Consider the following 17729-nt stretch of genomic DNA (forward strand, 5'->3'; position numbering starts at 1 on the left):
CATTTTTGACTTAATAGAGCTCTACTTTTCTTTGAAAACTTATTCTGTGGAAAAAGTTTTTTTTAATTAATACAGATATATGACACCGTCATTCAGCCAGGGGGGATGCGGCTCCCCCTTGCCCCCCCTTATGGACGCCCATGAAAGTGTCCTCAACGTTGCTTCCAAGGTCCCAGTTAAATATAATTACACAATGCTAAAAGAGCTCTTTGCGAGTTTCTAACTTTTGAACTGTCATTCGTCCTCTTAAAAATAAATAGGGTGCTTTGAGCATTATGGGTGATTTACTAACAGAAAACCTACTCCCAAATCTTCTAAATTGCCTTATTTTCATACTTAGTGACTATTGCTTTAATTAAAAGTCCCGCCTATGTCATTATGCAAGGATGGCTGAATTCGCTGGTGGATCCCTACTGAATAATTAGGTACTTGTCGAACCTCAGTTCCCTCATATATTTTCATCATAAAAAATCATTCCTCGTTTACTGATTTATCCCATCGTATCGTTATTAGGGTCGTGTGACTTCATAGATCCCTCTTTCCGGCGATTTTCTAAGAACCGCTACGCTTCGCCGATCCTAGGATACGTAAACGGGAATAGCTCATTGTTGCCTGAGTCGGCTAATGACAATCAAAGAAGTTAGATGTCTTAGTCTTGATCGCTAGAAAGACTTAAACAATTGGATCTCTTTCTGATATACAATTTAAATAGTTACGCATATACATGTGATATAAAAGTTGGAGCATACTGTATTTCTTCTTCAATTTTGGCAACCGTATTACTTTTTCGGAGCGGGCGGAATAACTGAAAAATATTTTACAAGCAGTCTAAAGGTCAGAAAAAAGCATCGGCACTGTTTCTGTTTTTAATTCTGTTTCTGTTTTGTCTAACCTGTTTCTGTTTCTGTTTTTCCAATAAACAGAACATAAAGGAGAAACAGGTCGCCTTTTTTGACGGTCCTGTTTCTGTTTCTGTTTTACCAATAAACAGAACATAAAGGAGAAACAGGTCACCTTTTTTTGACGGACCTGTTTCTGTTCTGTTTTTTCCCGTTTCTGCTTTTACTTCTCTTTCTATTTTTTTTTCTGTTTTTTTTTTTGTCTGTTTTACTTTTGTTTCTGTTTTTGTCTAACCTGTTTCCGTTTTTTTCTGAAAAAAAGAAATTATGCCGATGCTTGGTCAGAAAAAGCTTTTTTTTTTCCACAAAAGTGTTAAGTTTTTCATCGTTACAACTATTTCAGATTTGTATGCAGTTGGGATTTTATGGCAAGGGGAATTGTCTAGTCTCCCCCCTTCCTTTTGCAGACACCCTCGCAAGTAACAAACTGAATAAGACTCTTCGAAGTCTTTTGAGACTTGAAATATCCTCAGCCGATGATAGTGATCCAGATCAGTCTTTTTACGCATTCATTATTGGTTTTCCTACTTTTTGCTAAGGGTTTACAATAAAATATAGTCTTTACAACTTTTACAAAATACGTATCTTCAACACATTTTTTATTTTGTGGAAAAGAAAATTGATAATCGTCAAAGAAAATTTGGTTTTATAATTCAGATGTGGAATGTGTGTTAACTGAAATTATGTCTCATGGAAAAAATATCGATAGAAGTAATTCTATCGATATTTTTCCCAAATGCAACTAATTCTATTGCATTTTGCTAAATGCAACTATGCATGAGTACAGGATGTGGGAAACATTAAGCCCTTTCCTCCTAGCCCCTCCCTTCCAGAATCATGGTGTTTTTAGTATTTATTCAATAGTTTCAATTAATATTTTTGTGCAAATCACTTTTTTATTGCTGATTTGGAGAATTCAAAAGGAATAAGTTTTTATGCACGTCTCCATCTAGATTGTGCACGTCTCCATCTAGATCCATTAATTTTCTTTATTCACCACGAGACGTTGGGATAGAGTATTGAAACTTGCTCAGAACATATTCTGACGTAATCAAATTTACTACTACTACTACTACTGCTAACAACTCACCGCAGCACCAAGCCGCCTGAGGCCAACAGAGATACGCTCGCTCCTCCTCCATCCCAATCTATTCAAAGCCTCCCTTTTTACACCCTCCCACGAAGTTCCCAATTCCTTTAAATCTTTCTTTATGACGTCCTTCCACCCCAGACAAGGACGACCTGCTTTCCGTTTAGCCGTAGACGGTTGGCCGAAACGAACAATCTTCGGCCATCTGTCATCCTTCATCCTCACAACGTGCCCTAGCCACCTCAACCTTTCTTTCATTATGGCCCTAAGAGTGGTATTGAACCACGTTTTTCTTACAGCCCACTGTTTCAAATACGGTCAGTCAGCCGGGTACCCAGAACAATCCTTAAGCAATTTCTCTGTAAAACATTTTGCAAATCTTTATCCGCTTTTCAGAGCGCCCATGCTTCAGAGCCATATTTGACCACTGTCATCCCTGTAGCTTCTAATATTCTAATCAAATCTATGTAATCTGAATACAAGCTTTTTTTGCTTCGCTCTTCTAAGCAACTCCTACATAAAATGGGGCTTAGCCGAGTTAATGAAGTCTCAGTTACATTATTTTCCCATGGCTATAGAAACTTTGACCTTTTAATCAGTCCCTCTTATGCTTTCGCTTACATAATCGGAAATCGTATATCTTGACCTCCCTGGAAACATCTAAATAAGCTATTACTCTTAACGTATGTTTGTGCAGGTCCATCACGGTCCAGCTGCCCCCACATTCGACCCCCTGGCTGGAAGGGTGCTGCTGGCCGGAATCAAAGGGGTCTATTCTTCTTGATCACTGGCTAGAACGGCACGAGATTTGCAAAGCATAAGGCTTTGGTGCGTGTTATGCGTATGACTTTGTCATTTTTCTTTGCTCCAGGAGTGTCATTTCGTGTGAAAGTTTGATTTTTATCCTAGCTATTCAGCTTTTGTTTAACCCTTTGTTTATGTTATCGTTGTATTTTCTTCTTTTTTTATTCTTAAGCACGTGCATCAAAAACTGTAAAAAAAAAAAAAAAAAAAAAAAAAAAAAAATGATTATGCATCCAAGTATGCATTCAAACTTATTTTGAAGGGACTCAATTTTCGGACAAGCCCCTATTCGACAAAAGAACAAAGGATGTCATTTATATTTCCAATTGTAGCTTATTGAATAAGGGAAAACTGATAAAACTCCCAAGATTAAGGAGGGTCCCCTAATCACAAGCCCAGGAGTAAATTTGCAGGAGGAGCATGAGAGAAAGAGTGGAGGAGTAGCTTACCCCCTCCCCAGATTTTGAAAATTGTCTATTTTGGGTTTCATTGAAAATTCCTCCTGTATTTTCGTTGAAAAAAAATTGACGCCCCTATATTTTGAAACAAAAATTTACCCCTACCCTACATTCTTGTGAATTGATGCCACTTTAAAAGCCTGTCTTAACAATGGTTGGCTTTGTTTTAAAGCGAACCAAGCGTGTTTTTGTCACGAGAAGACTGAATCTTTATCAAGGGCGGATCCAGGATTTTTTTTTCGGGGGGGGGGGGTTACTAAGTTTTGAATTTTTCGGGGGGGGGGTTACTAATTTTTGACTCAGTTTTCGACTAATTATACTGATTTTTACCTAGGTTTTACTAATTTTCGACTCGGTCACAGATTTCGGGGGGGGGGGGGGGTTGAAAACGGGTAACCCCCCTCCCCCAGGATACGACCATGCTTTATACGTTAGCGTTTCGCAAGAAAACGACTACAAAAGAGTTTAATTACGCATGAAAATTTGCTTATGTGCATTTTGTTTCGTTTTTACGAGTTGGGGAAAATTTTTCTCCAGGGTTGGGGTTAAACCCTGTAACCTCCCCCCTGCAGGATGCAGCCTTGTCCATCCGAGAATGTTTTTATTACTCATCACAAAAATTGCATTGTATTGCATTGTAATTGCAATTGTATTGTATTGCAAAATGGCATTGTAAAAGAAGACAATTAACACTTTATGATGTATATTCTCATTAAAATAGAGTCTTATCTGTCCGAAAGGGTGCATCCCGGTTTGTTCTATGGGGGGGGGGTTACAAAAAACTTTAAAAAACTAATAAATTTTTATATGCATTTTATTTCGTTTTTACGAGTTGGGCAACAATTTCGAGGAGGAAGGCGGTTCAAACCCTGAGCCCCCCTGGATGCGGCCTTCTCCGTCCGATAATTTTTTTTATTGCTCATCACAAAAATTGTGTTTAATTTTCTCTGAAAAGATGCATTCATCAATCGGAACTCAACAAGCTATTAATATATTTTACTAATAAAGACAATGTTAGCTTTCAATAATGGAATATTCAAATTTCCCTTTGTATGTCTCCACACATCCCCATTGGTTTTCATCCAACCTGCTGAGTTTGTTTACTTCACCGCCCTGAATTAGATTCTCCTGTTTGTCTACAAGCACTTATCTGCAATCTACCCTTGTATGAGTAGCCTATTCACCGCCTAACCACCAAGTGCGCTATCCTTAAATCAATTTTCAATATAAAGGGGATATAACACTACACAAATCCCTTACTGATCCCTATAGGCAAGATCTTACGAGTGGTGTCAAGAGTGATAAGCTCTAGAACTATTGAAGAGTCATTAGTGTCCCACTTGAGTGAATAAAGTGACATACGTTCCCCGATGGGGGACCAGGGGTTGAATCAGATTTATCCATGACATTAAACAACGCCGACGGGTTAACGGTAGGAATTAGCTTGTTCTTCTGTATTCAAACATTGTTATAATTGTTAGAGTGCCGCTGAAGCTCTGAAAGCAGAGTTGCCATCCGATGAAAAAACAATCACTAAATTTTAGTGATTTCGTGGTTGATTTGGTGATTTTCTTCAATAATCTAGTAATTTATGCGCTGATTTAGTGATTTTTTGTTTAGTCAATATAAAAAAATCACTAGAAGTAGTGATAAATCTTTAGGGTTGGCAACCCTGTCTGAAAGTTGAATGTCATCACTGATAAGATACGCTGTCTGACAAAATAAAAAGTTTTGGTTGTGTTGTAGTTGGTCCAGTCAGCTGAAGAGGCTCCATAAGATACAGACTTACGGCCCTTTTTATGGTTAGTACTATGTATGCCAAGGTCATTATCCGTTTACGGAGCGGGTATTTCCTCTTCATTGGCTCTCGGAAAACAATATTTCAAAGGCAAAAGTTGTTCTGCTTTTAGTGATTTTTTACAAGTTTACGCTAACTTACTCCACTTGTGGGGCTCTGAAACTCTTTTTTCGTATGAATTTTGACGTGGAGAATTGAGGATTAAAAGTGCTTTTTCTTTTATAATAGGTTAAATGCAGTACGTAAAAGCAGGGGAAGAGGTCTTATACACCGATGTTCAGTAAACCATTTGGAAGAAAAAAAAAATCTTGCTTTAAAAATAAAACTTAAACAGTAAATCAGATAAGTTAATCAAGGCAAAATATTGGTCTCATAATTTGCAAAGTCTCTTCTTTTAAGCTCAGTTTAATTGTAAGGTGAGCTATAGTGTTGCACTAGTCGTATACCTTTTTAAGGGAATTTTGGAAATCCGTGACATTTTGTCACAGTTTTCCAGAATATTGAGACAAGAGCCTTAACTCCACAACTGCCGCAGCTCTGTTGGGATTTATGGCCACTCTAAGTATAGCATCTAGTCACTCTAAGTATATCTAAGTATGGCCACTCTAGGTATATGACCTATCTATTTCATTCTCTCTCTCAAATAAAAAAATCGATTATTTTTCTATGTCATTTGCCCCTTAACTGCCAGGTTACAGTTTTGATTTGTAAATTTTACTGCTATAAAAATGTAACAAAATTTATTCTTTATGCTCATGCTTTCCACGTTTTCAAAAGATTCATTTTTCAGGAAGTTTCTTTCTTTGAAATCCAAGTCACGTCATGGCTTTTCTTTTTGAGATCGGTCGTTTCGGTCCACTCCGCTCGGCTCACCTCACTCCAGGCGTCTCATAGCACTCAACCACGGATTTTGTTAGCTTGAACTTGAGTGCTTTTTATTCCCAAATGAGAGTTTGTCCGTTAACTTATGTTTTCGTCAGGAAAGACGATCAATAGGGAAAAGAACTAATTAAGCTATATTGCAGTCAAGCTGGAGGCTATTCTACGAAAAAACTCTTTTTTTATATATATGCGCCAACTAGCTATTCATAGTGATCCATCGGTAAAAAGCCCCACACTGATAAAATTTAAATACTGTATCACCACGGTGGTCAGAGGGGGTGCCCTGCTAAAGTTAACGGACAAAGAGGGTGCCCTGCTAAAATTAACGGACAAAGGGGGTGCCCTGCTAAAGAGATTCGGTTGGCTCAACCTTTTTAGATACCCTATAAATTGTAAAAACAAAATTTATATAGAATTAAGATTCTGTAGGCTTAAGATTTCTTAAGATTCTGCAGGCTAACAAATAAGCCAGATGATAACCCCCCCCCCCTTTTTTTGGAAAAATAGTCTAGGTGTTGAACGTACACTGAATAAATAAAATTGAATATTTTAAATAATTATTTATTGCTTAAATTTTTATTTCTAGGGCCTCTCTGATAAACTTCAGTGAAATAGGGATGCTGCTTTCGTTCTTCGCGGGTTTGTCTCTTTATACCTCTTAGAAAGGTTTATATTTGTTCTAGGCATGATTTAGTTCTTGGGACCCTTTTGTGCTAAGTTAAAATCTAGCTACTTGGGCAGAGATAGCTTATTTCTATAATAGGAAGCAGCTAAAAAAAAGAAGCAGCATAAAGATAGCAAAAGATAGGTGCTTTCTTGTCGGCCAAGTGGTTTTTATTTGTTTGTTTTTATTCTAGACGAGCGTGATTCATTAGTTCTCACAGAAGAGGATATTAAGCGTCAGAGATTACAGTACAATGCAGACCAAATATATAATGTAAGTAATTCCTTCGAACTATCTTGTAATATTTCTTTTATTCGAAATAATTGTGGATATTTCGTAATAATTAAAATCGTCACTCCATATTTGAAATGCATGTTAACTCTTTCTTTCAATATGAAATCTGTAATATTTCTCCACGAAGTCAGACCACTATTGTCAGTTTATTTCCATTGCTAAAACTACATGTCTGAATTACTGAAATGAAACTTGGTGGTCAAAGTAAAAATAAAGTAATAGAAAATCTAAGATTTTTGTTCAGGGAGGGTTATTTTGTTTGGGAGAGGGTGAGGGTAACAACAAAATATACAAAACGAAGCAAAAATCTGTGTAAATATTTTTTTTTTACTTTTGCGCGGGCCTGTCGATTTTTTGTTGGGGGGGGGATAGGTTCAAACCCGGCAGCCCCCCTGGATACGGCACTGACCAGGACGGCAATCTTTTGGTTGTCATACAACATATTTACGTCTATAATCTTTTAATGCAGTCTACTTTTTTATCTGAGTCTCTTATAATTTCCATGAACAAGCTTGTATCTCATCTTAGATTAATTTCTTAGCCTCTCCTCTAGCACTGGATGACTAGTGCCTATTTATTTTGTTTACAGGTATGACCTGGCAATTGGGGATCAATCGTTGTTTTCTATTTCATTCTGCCCCTTTTATTTTTTTTTTCCTCACTAGATGTTCTTTCAAAATTGCTTTTACTTTCGGTTTCAGAAGGCTAACTGTCTGATATCTCAGCGCTCTTTTTTTTATCCTTCCATGAAAGACACGTGCGCTGTTAAGGGAACAAGTGCCTTAAAAAAAAAAAAAAAAAAAAAAAAAAAATCATAAATTATTTTGTTTATTCCTTACTATTTTCATTTCTTTGCTAAATCTACCAAATATAGATACTTCAGAGTTGTGCCTGAGATATGAGCTATAGCCTCCCCCTAATACCAGATGGCTAATACCCATTTGCTTTGTTTACAGGTATGGCCTGGCAAATGGGGATCAATAAAAGAAGATACAAAGCAACCTCCCAACCTCCTACAGCTTGTACCCGAAATTTCCACTCAAGGCACGGTAACCGGTCAATCCGCTTATACCTCACTGCCAAGCTTTGCAACATCTGATCACTTTGGAACACCGGCTTCTTCAGCTGCCACAGATGCAATTTACGATACCATCAGCTCTATGACCCAAGCTGGTACAACAATATATACACCACCTCTGGGAACTTCACTTGGTAAGTTAAACCTACCCTTTAATTCATGCCGAAATATTTCATTTCTGAAGAAAACTTCAGCAATTTGAAATCTAGTTATTTTGTTGGCAACTTTATCGCATACGTGTAAAATAAATTTAAAAATCAAAAATGTGATAATACTCAAAGAAACTTCCAACGAAATATTACATTAACCAGATTAAAAGGTGATGGGCTATGAGTGCTGAAAATGAAAATTGATAATTGTATATATTCTTGATTTGCAAGTTCAGTGCTTGTTGCCATATGTTTAAGAGAGTACCCTATTTTGTCTATTCCTCTAAAATACAGCTCCTTAAGATTCATAAATTCCTTACTTTTATTGTTGCCACTAGCGTTAGAGTTCTACAAACTAATTTTTATTCCTTCACACACAAGAAAAAATAAGGAAAAGAAAATCAATGGTGCAATTTTTTTATTAATTTCAAAGAATCACAAGAGAGCAACTAAGCTTGAAAATAAGTCAAACTTCATTTTTCTAAAAATTATACATCAACAAAAATTCAATATGATTTGTCTCAATGTAAAAAACAGTTATTTTTACGTTGTGTTAAATATCATTATATTCCTTAACTTGCTTATATATTTAGTTAGATTTGTGAAAAATTTATGATTTAGCATGTGCATGTAGTTGTGCTTATTTTTTTCGTTTTGCATTTGTAGGCAGTGGATCTTTGACTCCTTTAACACCTATCAGCATGCAAGAAATAAAGGCTCATATGCTCAATCCAAGTTTGGACTCCCTCCAATATCAGCAAGGTGAGATATCTTACTTTGAAGGGAAATTTTACGGTGTACGGTTCACGGTGCACGGTGTAGTACATGCACTGGTTTTAAGACCAATGAGCAAAAAGAGAAATAACTTTCATATAATTATGTGGTAAAATGTGTGCCTTAATTTGGTTGGTTTTCCTATGTGAAATGTTAAGCCAGTAAAAACAGTGAAAAATTAAATCCCACCTGATTGGCTATTGTATGTGATATTTCAACCAAGTAAAATGAACGAATTTTCTTAGTCATCTGTCTCTCGCTCATATGACTTTCTTCCACTTTATTATAACATAAAAACATTACATCCTATTTTTGGTACCTACCCCAGTTATAGCCGAAAATGTGAGTCAAATGTCTTAATTTCATAATACACACAGAACGAAAAAATAGTGAAAATTATTTTCAAGTTTATACTGATTACAAATAAGTATTTTGTGCCAATTTTGAGTTCTTATACAAAATACAATTTAATTTAAAAAAAGCTCGAGAAAGAATTTCTGGCTTGGGAATAGTGAAATTACTTTTCCTGTGCACCGAAAAATTTGGCAAAAGTTACGTATTTGTAATAAGTGTAAAATAAAAACTTTTTCACTAAATATGCTACCAAAGCACTTGACCTTACATTTTACCTTTCTATGCTGCATCTTTTCATATCCATTTACTTTGGTTGGAAACTCATACCATTATGGCGCAGGAAAATAAATTTAAAAAAAGTCAAACATTAATAAACACTCTTTTTTCTTTCCGGTAGCACGTTTAGGATGGTTCTGGATGGGGGTCACCAGAGTGCGAAAAAACCTGTATTTTATGCTTTTCTGACAGAGCCTGATTACTTTATTTGCCCCTTCCCCCTGAGAAGTACCACGGTTTGAAACTGCAACACCCATTGAAGCATTTAATATTGTAATCTCAGTATATGAGATTCTAAAAGGATTTAAATTATAATAATAATAAATTATATAATCTAATTTGATAATTGAATTTAATAATTTAAATTATAAGCTTTTAAGTAAATTGAATTGAGCTGTAAAGAGATGTTTCTGATGTTATTTACTCCCGCTAAAAAAGAGACTAGAGTATAATCTTATCCCCTGCAAAAGCAAGTTTTTTTTAGGTAAGAAACAAATTCATAAAAAAACACAAATAGGCAACAGGGAAAATACAGGAGAAATAACTAGATTTTGGGGTTTGGGCTGATTACCCTCCTCCACCCTTACGCACGTCCATGCCAATAACCCTTTTAATTCCTTTTTTATGATATAGAAAACAGCAAAATGAATCTTCATCGCTAAGCTAAATTTAGCAGAAACAATCGAACAATTTGGTCCCGTTGATAGCTTAGCATAAACTTCATTTTACTTGTTTAGTTATTTGATGGCAATAAGTTTACTTAAAATAATTGAAGACATTCAGGGCCATTTTGGATGGAAGATTTCTCGTTATTACCTAATTGTTCTGCCCAAAAGAAAGACGTTCCCAAGTGGAGCCAAATGTCAAAACTAAAATTTAGATTCTGCAAAATATATTGTCAAAACTAAGATGTGCCTGCATAATTCAAGGATCCAGAAAAATTGATCAGTTTTCTTTATTATATATTTACCTTCATTTTTCAGTTTTCGCTGTCATTTTCACTTGATTTGCAAAAAATGGCTCCAACTCCCCCTCCAGGATTTTTACGAAATTGCCCCACTGTATAATATGTAATTATTTAGTCAACAAATTGTCATTTTTACCTGCATTTTTGAGATAGAGGCAGTAACTTTAAGACATAAAATGAAATATTTAAATGGTGAAATAAAAACATATTTTGTCGACTGGACCCATCTGAATTCTGTTCACACCTAAAAATCACGATTTTCTCAGATTGATAATTGGCTGTCTAAAAAATTATGGAGTTTCTAAGGATGTGTCAAGTTTTCTTCAGTGTTGCCACGCTGAAGCGATAAGACAAATAAGCAGAGTTAATTAATCGGATTTTACAACCCTTTTGGTCAGAACAAATTCAAACGTAAACAATCTTTTGATTCCCAAAGACAATTGAATCTTCTTAACCTGTCTGGTGCCATATTTTTTTAGCTTATGTTTTGGTGATTTTTTATCCACGTTTCTTTTTTTAATTTGGCACCCGCTACCACCAAAAATCTTATATTGAAATCTTTTTCGCTAAAAATTATTTTCATGATTTTTCGTATTTTTTAAAAATATGTGGTCGTATAAGTTTCCACCTGGCAAATTCGAACTATTAAAGTTCATTTTCATTGTCCTCGATACTTTAAGATAGCTCTGTCTGTAAAGTCAGGTTGAATATAAATTATCTTCTCATTATTTATTTTGTGTTTTTTATACGAAATTTAATAGTATCATTATTTTCTGCTTCTTTTAAAGATATTATAATATGTATTTTCAAAAGGCCATCACAAGCTCTAATAGAACTGAATTCGCTTCATATGTCCAAAATATTTATATGTCCTCTAATTTATTCCCCAGTGAAGGATGGCTTTTCTATTAGGGAATAAGTTTGATTGACCCCCCAACCAGCTTCCTATGTCTTAGTTGTTTTGTTGCACTCCTCAAAATAAAGGTTTAACGAAAACTCTTTTATTTAATAAAAAAAAAGTGTAGGTGACGTCTAAGGTTTAAAGTTAAATTTGTTTGTTTTAAGGTTGTCGTCACTGAGAGAAGTGGAGGTGGGATTGGTTAGGTATATATATATATATATATATATATATATATATATATATATATATATATATATATATATATATATATATATATATATATATACTTATATATACATATAGGTTTACAACTGTATTTATTCATTCAGGTTGAATTACCCTTAGCTAGCCTTAATACCAGAAAAAAAAACATCTCTAGAGTCACAAGTCATTAGATTTTTACGCTTTGTTTTTAGTATATATTTTCAAACATAATTTAATGCATGTTTTAGCTCACTAGTAACGCATGATATATATTTAGTTGGCTTGCCGTCAGATAATTATGTACCATCCAGTTTGGAATGCTTTACCCCACCTTTGGAGAGCACAAATCACTCTATGCACCGTGGTGAAATGGGGCTCAAGTCACCCGATAAAGGAGATGGTATATCCATTGTCTCTTCTCCATACACAGCTTTAGGCAAGTTTATTCACTTTTTGTGTGTTGCTTTTTCAATCATTTTGAGCTGAATATTGCAATTAAAAAAGAAGAGGAAGATTCCACCTGAAAATCCTTTAAGGCCCATTCACAATGAGATTTAGCTAACACCAAGAATTAGCTAGCGCTTATTTGAGCCAATCTGATTTTTATCGGATGTTCTTATTGGCTGAACAATTCTAGAAAAATACTGATTGGCTCAAATTTTCGCAAGCTAATTATCGGTATTAGTAAAATCTCATTGTCAATGGGCCTTTAATAATGCGTGGCATCAGTCTGTTCTTATAGACTGTTTTGCTTCTTCATCTAATCACTCAGCTTTTTTTCTAGATTATTATTTTCACTACGAACAAACAGCTAGGATTAATTTATATTTCAGTTTTACTTCTTATTGTCGAAAAAATATTTCACGGCCTAGGTAATTCTAATTTCAATGGGAAATTCACCTTAAAAAATAAATAAAAACTCAACGGTTTAGGTAACTGTAAACTTTTGAATGTAAGTCTTGGTAACCCTAAGTAGAACACGGGTTTATAGAACTTATGATGCTTTCGTCTTGTGGAAATGGGAATCAGAAAAACTAGGTTTACAATACCAGAAAGTGGAACTTGGACAATTTGAATATAGAAGAACGTGTTTCTAAGAACCTTGGAAATCATTTTATATACGGATTTCCGATGTGTCTGAGTTAGTTCCTCTCGTGCAGTACTTCTGTAAAGTTCTTGTTTTGAGTTTGTTTTCAAACCATGTATATAGAATTAGTAGAATAAATAAATAGTTTATATTAAAGAAACTTTTCTTCCATCTCCTATCGCACGAAGCCCTAGCTCTGAAAGATTCGGCTACATGCTTACCAGTGCACGCATATCAGATGATTATCAATGTAAACCAGACGTTTTTCAAGCTCCTAAACTCCAATCTTTACCTACTTATAAGTTTTCCAAGATTCTATAAAATTGAATCTACTACTTGAAAGTACTTTTCTCAGACTTAATTCATGATGCAGATCCCTCCTGAAGTTTCGTAACAATACAACTTTCTAAATTAACAAACTGTTTTTTTTTTTTTTTTTTTTTTTTTTTTAACCTAGATTTACAACTAAAAAGTTTATGCAGAGTTCCGATGCATATAATTTTGACTTAGTCCTTTAAGGATTTTGTTGCTTTTCAATTTGAACTGTTTCAAGATATATTATAAGATAATTCGGAAAATATTTAAGGTTTTAAGTCCTTTTTTTCTCTAAGAAAAAGTTATGCAATGTTTAAAAAAAAATCAAGTTGAAAATATTGACAGAATCCGTAAAGGATTTTATTAAAATCCTATGCGTCTGAACTTAGCATTAGTTAGACGATTAGCATTACTTAAAATTTGTGGCATTCTTTTAATATTGCATTTATTTATAATTTATTATATAATTTATTATATAATTTATAATTTATTTTATAGCTACGAGCACGAGTATGGCTTGCAGTGAATACGCTTCTTACGGAAGCCATTATCCCCAATATGCTACTTCATATTCATATGGGTATGGGGCTCCTGGTGGAACTTTATTAAGTGAGTATCATGTCTAGTCTTTATTGTTTGATATTGTTTTTTTTGGCGGGTATGAAAATAAGATTGTCCTTCCTGCACATCTCTTTAGAATTGAGCGGCTAAAGTCTATTATGCAGTCTAGAAAGGGCTGTGAATATTTCCGTTTTAAACAAAATTCATCAAAGCTGATTGAAAGGTTTCCTAAATGGTGTGTAAGCCTTTTGTATAAGTAAATGTTATTAGGTTAGAGGTGCCAATTTGCAAAAATATTAGGGGGGATAAGGAATTTCTCTTGTTTTTTAATGAAGAAACAAAATAAAGAAATTTCAAGGGAGAAGTGAGGGGGGGGATTTTGGATTTTTTAAAATGTAAATCCCAAAAAATGTGTTTTTTTAAAAAAGTAGGGGAGACAGTAAACTCTAGGGCAAAATTGCCCCTTCTGTCCCCCCCCCCTCCCCCGATTGCCTCCCCTGAATTAGCTTGAACTTAAAATAGCGTGCTAAAATGAGTGTACTGAAACTGTGTAAAGTTTAAAGCCCTGTTGGCATTGAGAAAACTTCAGATAGAAAACATCTAACAATAGATTTATCTTATTTCAAGAAAAATAACGTATTTTTTCCTTTTGGAAAAAATAAATATAGCCTAGATTAACTTTTAAAATTCTGAGTCCAGAAATCCAAATATACCAAACAGTTCGCGGTAACGAACTGTAAGGAAGGAGCGACACGGCCCAATAGTAATCGAAACTTAAAAAAAAGAACTTGATAGCAATAGATATATAAAAAATAATTTGCTTTTTATGCTGATTCCAAACATCTAAGATTAATTAAGTTTAATATTACCCATCAAAAGCTAAGAGCCTGAGAAAATATGCCTGATTTTCGAAAAAGGGAGGAAACATCCCCCAAAAATATAGGAATCTTATTGAAAATTGTATCACCAGGTTCAGTGTATTAGAGAACCTTTCTGTAGAGGTTTCAAGATCCTATCTACAAAAATATGGAATTTTGTATTTTTTGCCAGAAGAAAGATCACGAAAGCGTTTTTTTTTCTTCTGTTTTTGTTCATCCCAGGGGTGATCACGTCAAACCAATAGTCCTAGAAAATCGAGAGGAGGCTCATTTAAACGAAAACTAGTTATAGTGTCCTTTTTAATTGACCAAAAAGGTTAAAGGGCAATTAGCTCCTCTCCCACACCCTTTTTTCCAAGTTCGTTTGATGAAAATTTTGAGATAGCGATGCTGTTCAGAATAGTTAAAAGGTCCAATAACTATGCCTTTGAGGATGACATGACCCCCACAGCCCCAGGGAAAGGGTTGCAAGTTATAAAATGTCTCTATTGTTTACATACAGTATTTGCTATTGGTAAGTCTACAAACATTTTTCAGCAGATGGGAGGGGGCAGAAATCCCCTTACAAATGCTTTTTATTTGTCTTACTTTTTCTTTGGCAACCGGTGGCAACCGGTAGGGAAAAATTGCCCCCTTCTGTCCCCCCCCCCGATTGCCTCCCCTGAATTAGCTTGAACTTAAAATAGCGTGCTAAAATGAGTGTACTGAAACTGTGTAAAGTTTAAAGCCCTGTTGGCATTGAGAAAACTTCAGATAGAAAACATCTAACAATAGATTTATCTTATTTCAAGAAAAATAACGTATTTTTTCCTTTTGGAAAAAATAAATATAGCCTAGATTAACTTTTAAAATTCTGAGTCCAGAAATCCAAATATACCAAACAGTTCGCGGTTACGAACTGTAAGGAAGGAGCGACACGGCCCAATAGTAATCGAAACTTAAAAAAAAAGAACTTGATAGCAATAGATATATAAAAAAATAATTTGCTTTTTATGCTGATTCCAAACATCTAAGATTAATTAAGTTTAATATTACCCATCAAAAGCTAAGAGCCTGAGAAAATATGCCTGATTTTCGAAAAAGGGAGGAAACATCCCCCAAAAATATAGGAATCTTATTGAAAATTGTATCACCAGGTTCAGTGTATTAGAGAACCTTTCTGTAGAGGTTTCAAGATCCTATCTACAAAAATATGGAATTTTGTATTTTTCGTCAGAAGAAAGATCACGAAAGCGTTTTTTTTTCTTCTGTTTTTGTTCATATATATATATATATATATATATATATATATATATATATATATATATATATATATATATATATATATATATATATATATATATATATATATATATATATATATATATATATATATATATATATATATATATATATATATATATATATATATATATATATATATATATATATATATATATATATATATATATATATATATATATATATATATATATATATATATATATATATATATATATATATATATGTATATATATATATATTGTTTATTTTTGTAATTAATTTTTGTGTAATAAGATTTTATTACATTGATTAGTTGTTTAACCTACATAAAAAATGCAGTTTTAATCAAACAGGAACGTACAGATAAGTTTGACTGATATTTCAGGGTTGAAATCACAACGTAAAAAATTAGTAATTTAAATGGAAAGTAATAGGAACAATCGTAAGAGTATCAAGATTACGAGGGAGATGGTTGCAAAGTATCTTCTCTCTTCGTAATTGTCCCTAATGCTTGCAGTTCGTTACCACAAACTGTTTGAAATGTACCTTTTCTGATCATTCATTCTCCTTTTTAGGTAACCCATACATCTATGCTAATCAACAAAATTCCGGAAGAAACCAAATTTCTCAGTCTCAACTAAAACACGAGTCAGTTGATCAACTAGGCCAAGGCTGTAATAAACTGTGAAAAGGCTTAAACAACAAATTGTTAAAGCTCATGGAGAAGAAATAATATAAGACTGAATCGAAAGATTTTTTCTTCAGATTTGGTCCAGTGCAACATTGCGACTTTAAGCTTTACGAATTTAGTTAGCATATTGCTGATCTCAAGACTTAGTGAATTGACTACAGCTCGAAACCAAAGCTTATATAGACTTAGATAATTGACACTCGTAAATTAAACGTTTATTATAGGAGTTGATGAGGGATTTCCGTGTGTTTCATTGCGAATATGTTTGAAAATCGATCAAATGGCCTTTTGAGTAATGACAGACACCATAGTTGTGGATTTTGTTGTTTCAGCTTGTGTGTAAATTGATATTACATTGTTATTAAAATTCTTTCTCGTACTCATTTTAAGTTGTTTAATCTAGAATCATTGCCAGAGGTGGTTTTAGGGGAGGGGCAAAGGGGGAACTTGCCTCGGACACAGAAATTTTAGGGGGTGCAAAATTTTAAAACAATAATCTAATGGTTATAATCATTTTGTATTTTTTAAATTTCGTTTTTGTTAAAATAATATAGAGGGGGTAGTTAATAAATTAAAATAATAGGTTATTAATTAATTGATAAAATAAAAATTAATAAGGAATTATTGAAGTTATAACTATTAAATGATTCAATTAAAATATTCAATAATATTTGAATAATTTGAATAATAAATTAAAAAATAGTTACAAAATTAATTATTAATTAATTACTTAATTAAAAATAATTTTGTTAATAAACAAAAAATTGGCCTGAAAATTTTGTGAGACACAGGGGGGGGGGGCTGACAAGATTCCACCCCAGACACAGGAGAGGCCAGAGCCACCGCTGGTTGTTACACACCAAAACAGGTTATTGTGATCACCTGAATTTTGAAACTTTTTCAGACTTCTATTGTCTCCATGTCCCAGAAGACGATTCTACGTAACCGAGAACTATAAGAAAAATCAAGGAAAGTATTATATATAAAGGATTTTAAAGTTAGCATTTACAGAGTATCAGTTACTGTAAGTAAGATTTACAGTCTATCCATCTGATTATAAAGCTCTTTTCAAATGTGCTAAAAAAAACAGTTTTTACCATACAAGTCATACAAACTAACATTAAAGTATTTAGTTTTGAGTTCAGCCTCAACATACGGACTGATTTCCGTAAGTCCCTTTTTACATCACTTTCATCACTGGCTATATAGATTTTATTGCTAACTTAAATGGCAGAAAGAAATTTTAGACAAAAAGTTAACACATTTAGTCAATCTTTGATAAAGAAAGATACTTACCCCCAGACAACGGCTATTGAGTATTAAATTGTATTGCAAAATTATT

General features: G+C 33.8%; 1 protein-coding gene across 7 annotated transcripts in view; it reads left to right on the plus strand.

Annotated features, from left to right (window-relative positions):
* Positions 1–16766, plus strand: part of sv (paired box protein shaven) — an 87906-nt gene extending 71140 nt beyond the window's left edge. For all 7 annotated transcript variants that reach the window (XM_089088761.1, XM_089088760.1, XM_089088764.1 and 4 more), the window contains 6 exons: positions 6789–6868; positions 7846–8101; positions 8783–8878; positions 11870–12028; positions 13493–13603; positions 16272–16766. In XM_089088761.1, the coding sequence (XP_088944887.1) occupies positions 6789–6868; positions 7846–8101; positions 8783–8878; positions 11870–12028; positions 13493–13603; positions 16272–16384 (815 nt within the window). In that variant the 3' untranslated portion in view covers positions 16385–16766. The remainder of the gene's footprint in view (positions 1–6788; positions 6869–7845; positions 8102–8782; positions 8879–11869; positions 12029–13492; positions 13604–16271) is intronic.
* Positions 16767–17729: the final 963 nt, after the last annotated feature.

Source organism: Artemia sp. Qi Xiang Cuo, chromosome 5, assembly GCF_049724085.1.
Source record: "Artemia sp. Qi Xiang Cuo chromosome 5, ASM4972408v1, whole genome shotgun sequence".
Classification (NCBI taxonomy): Eukaryota; Metazoa; Arthropoda; class Branchiopoda; order Anostraca; family Artemiidae; genus Artemia; species Artemia sp. Qi Xiang Cuo.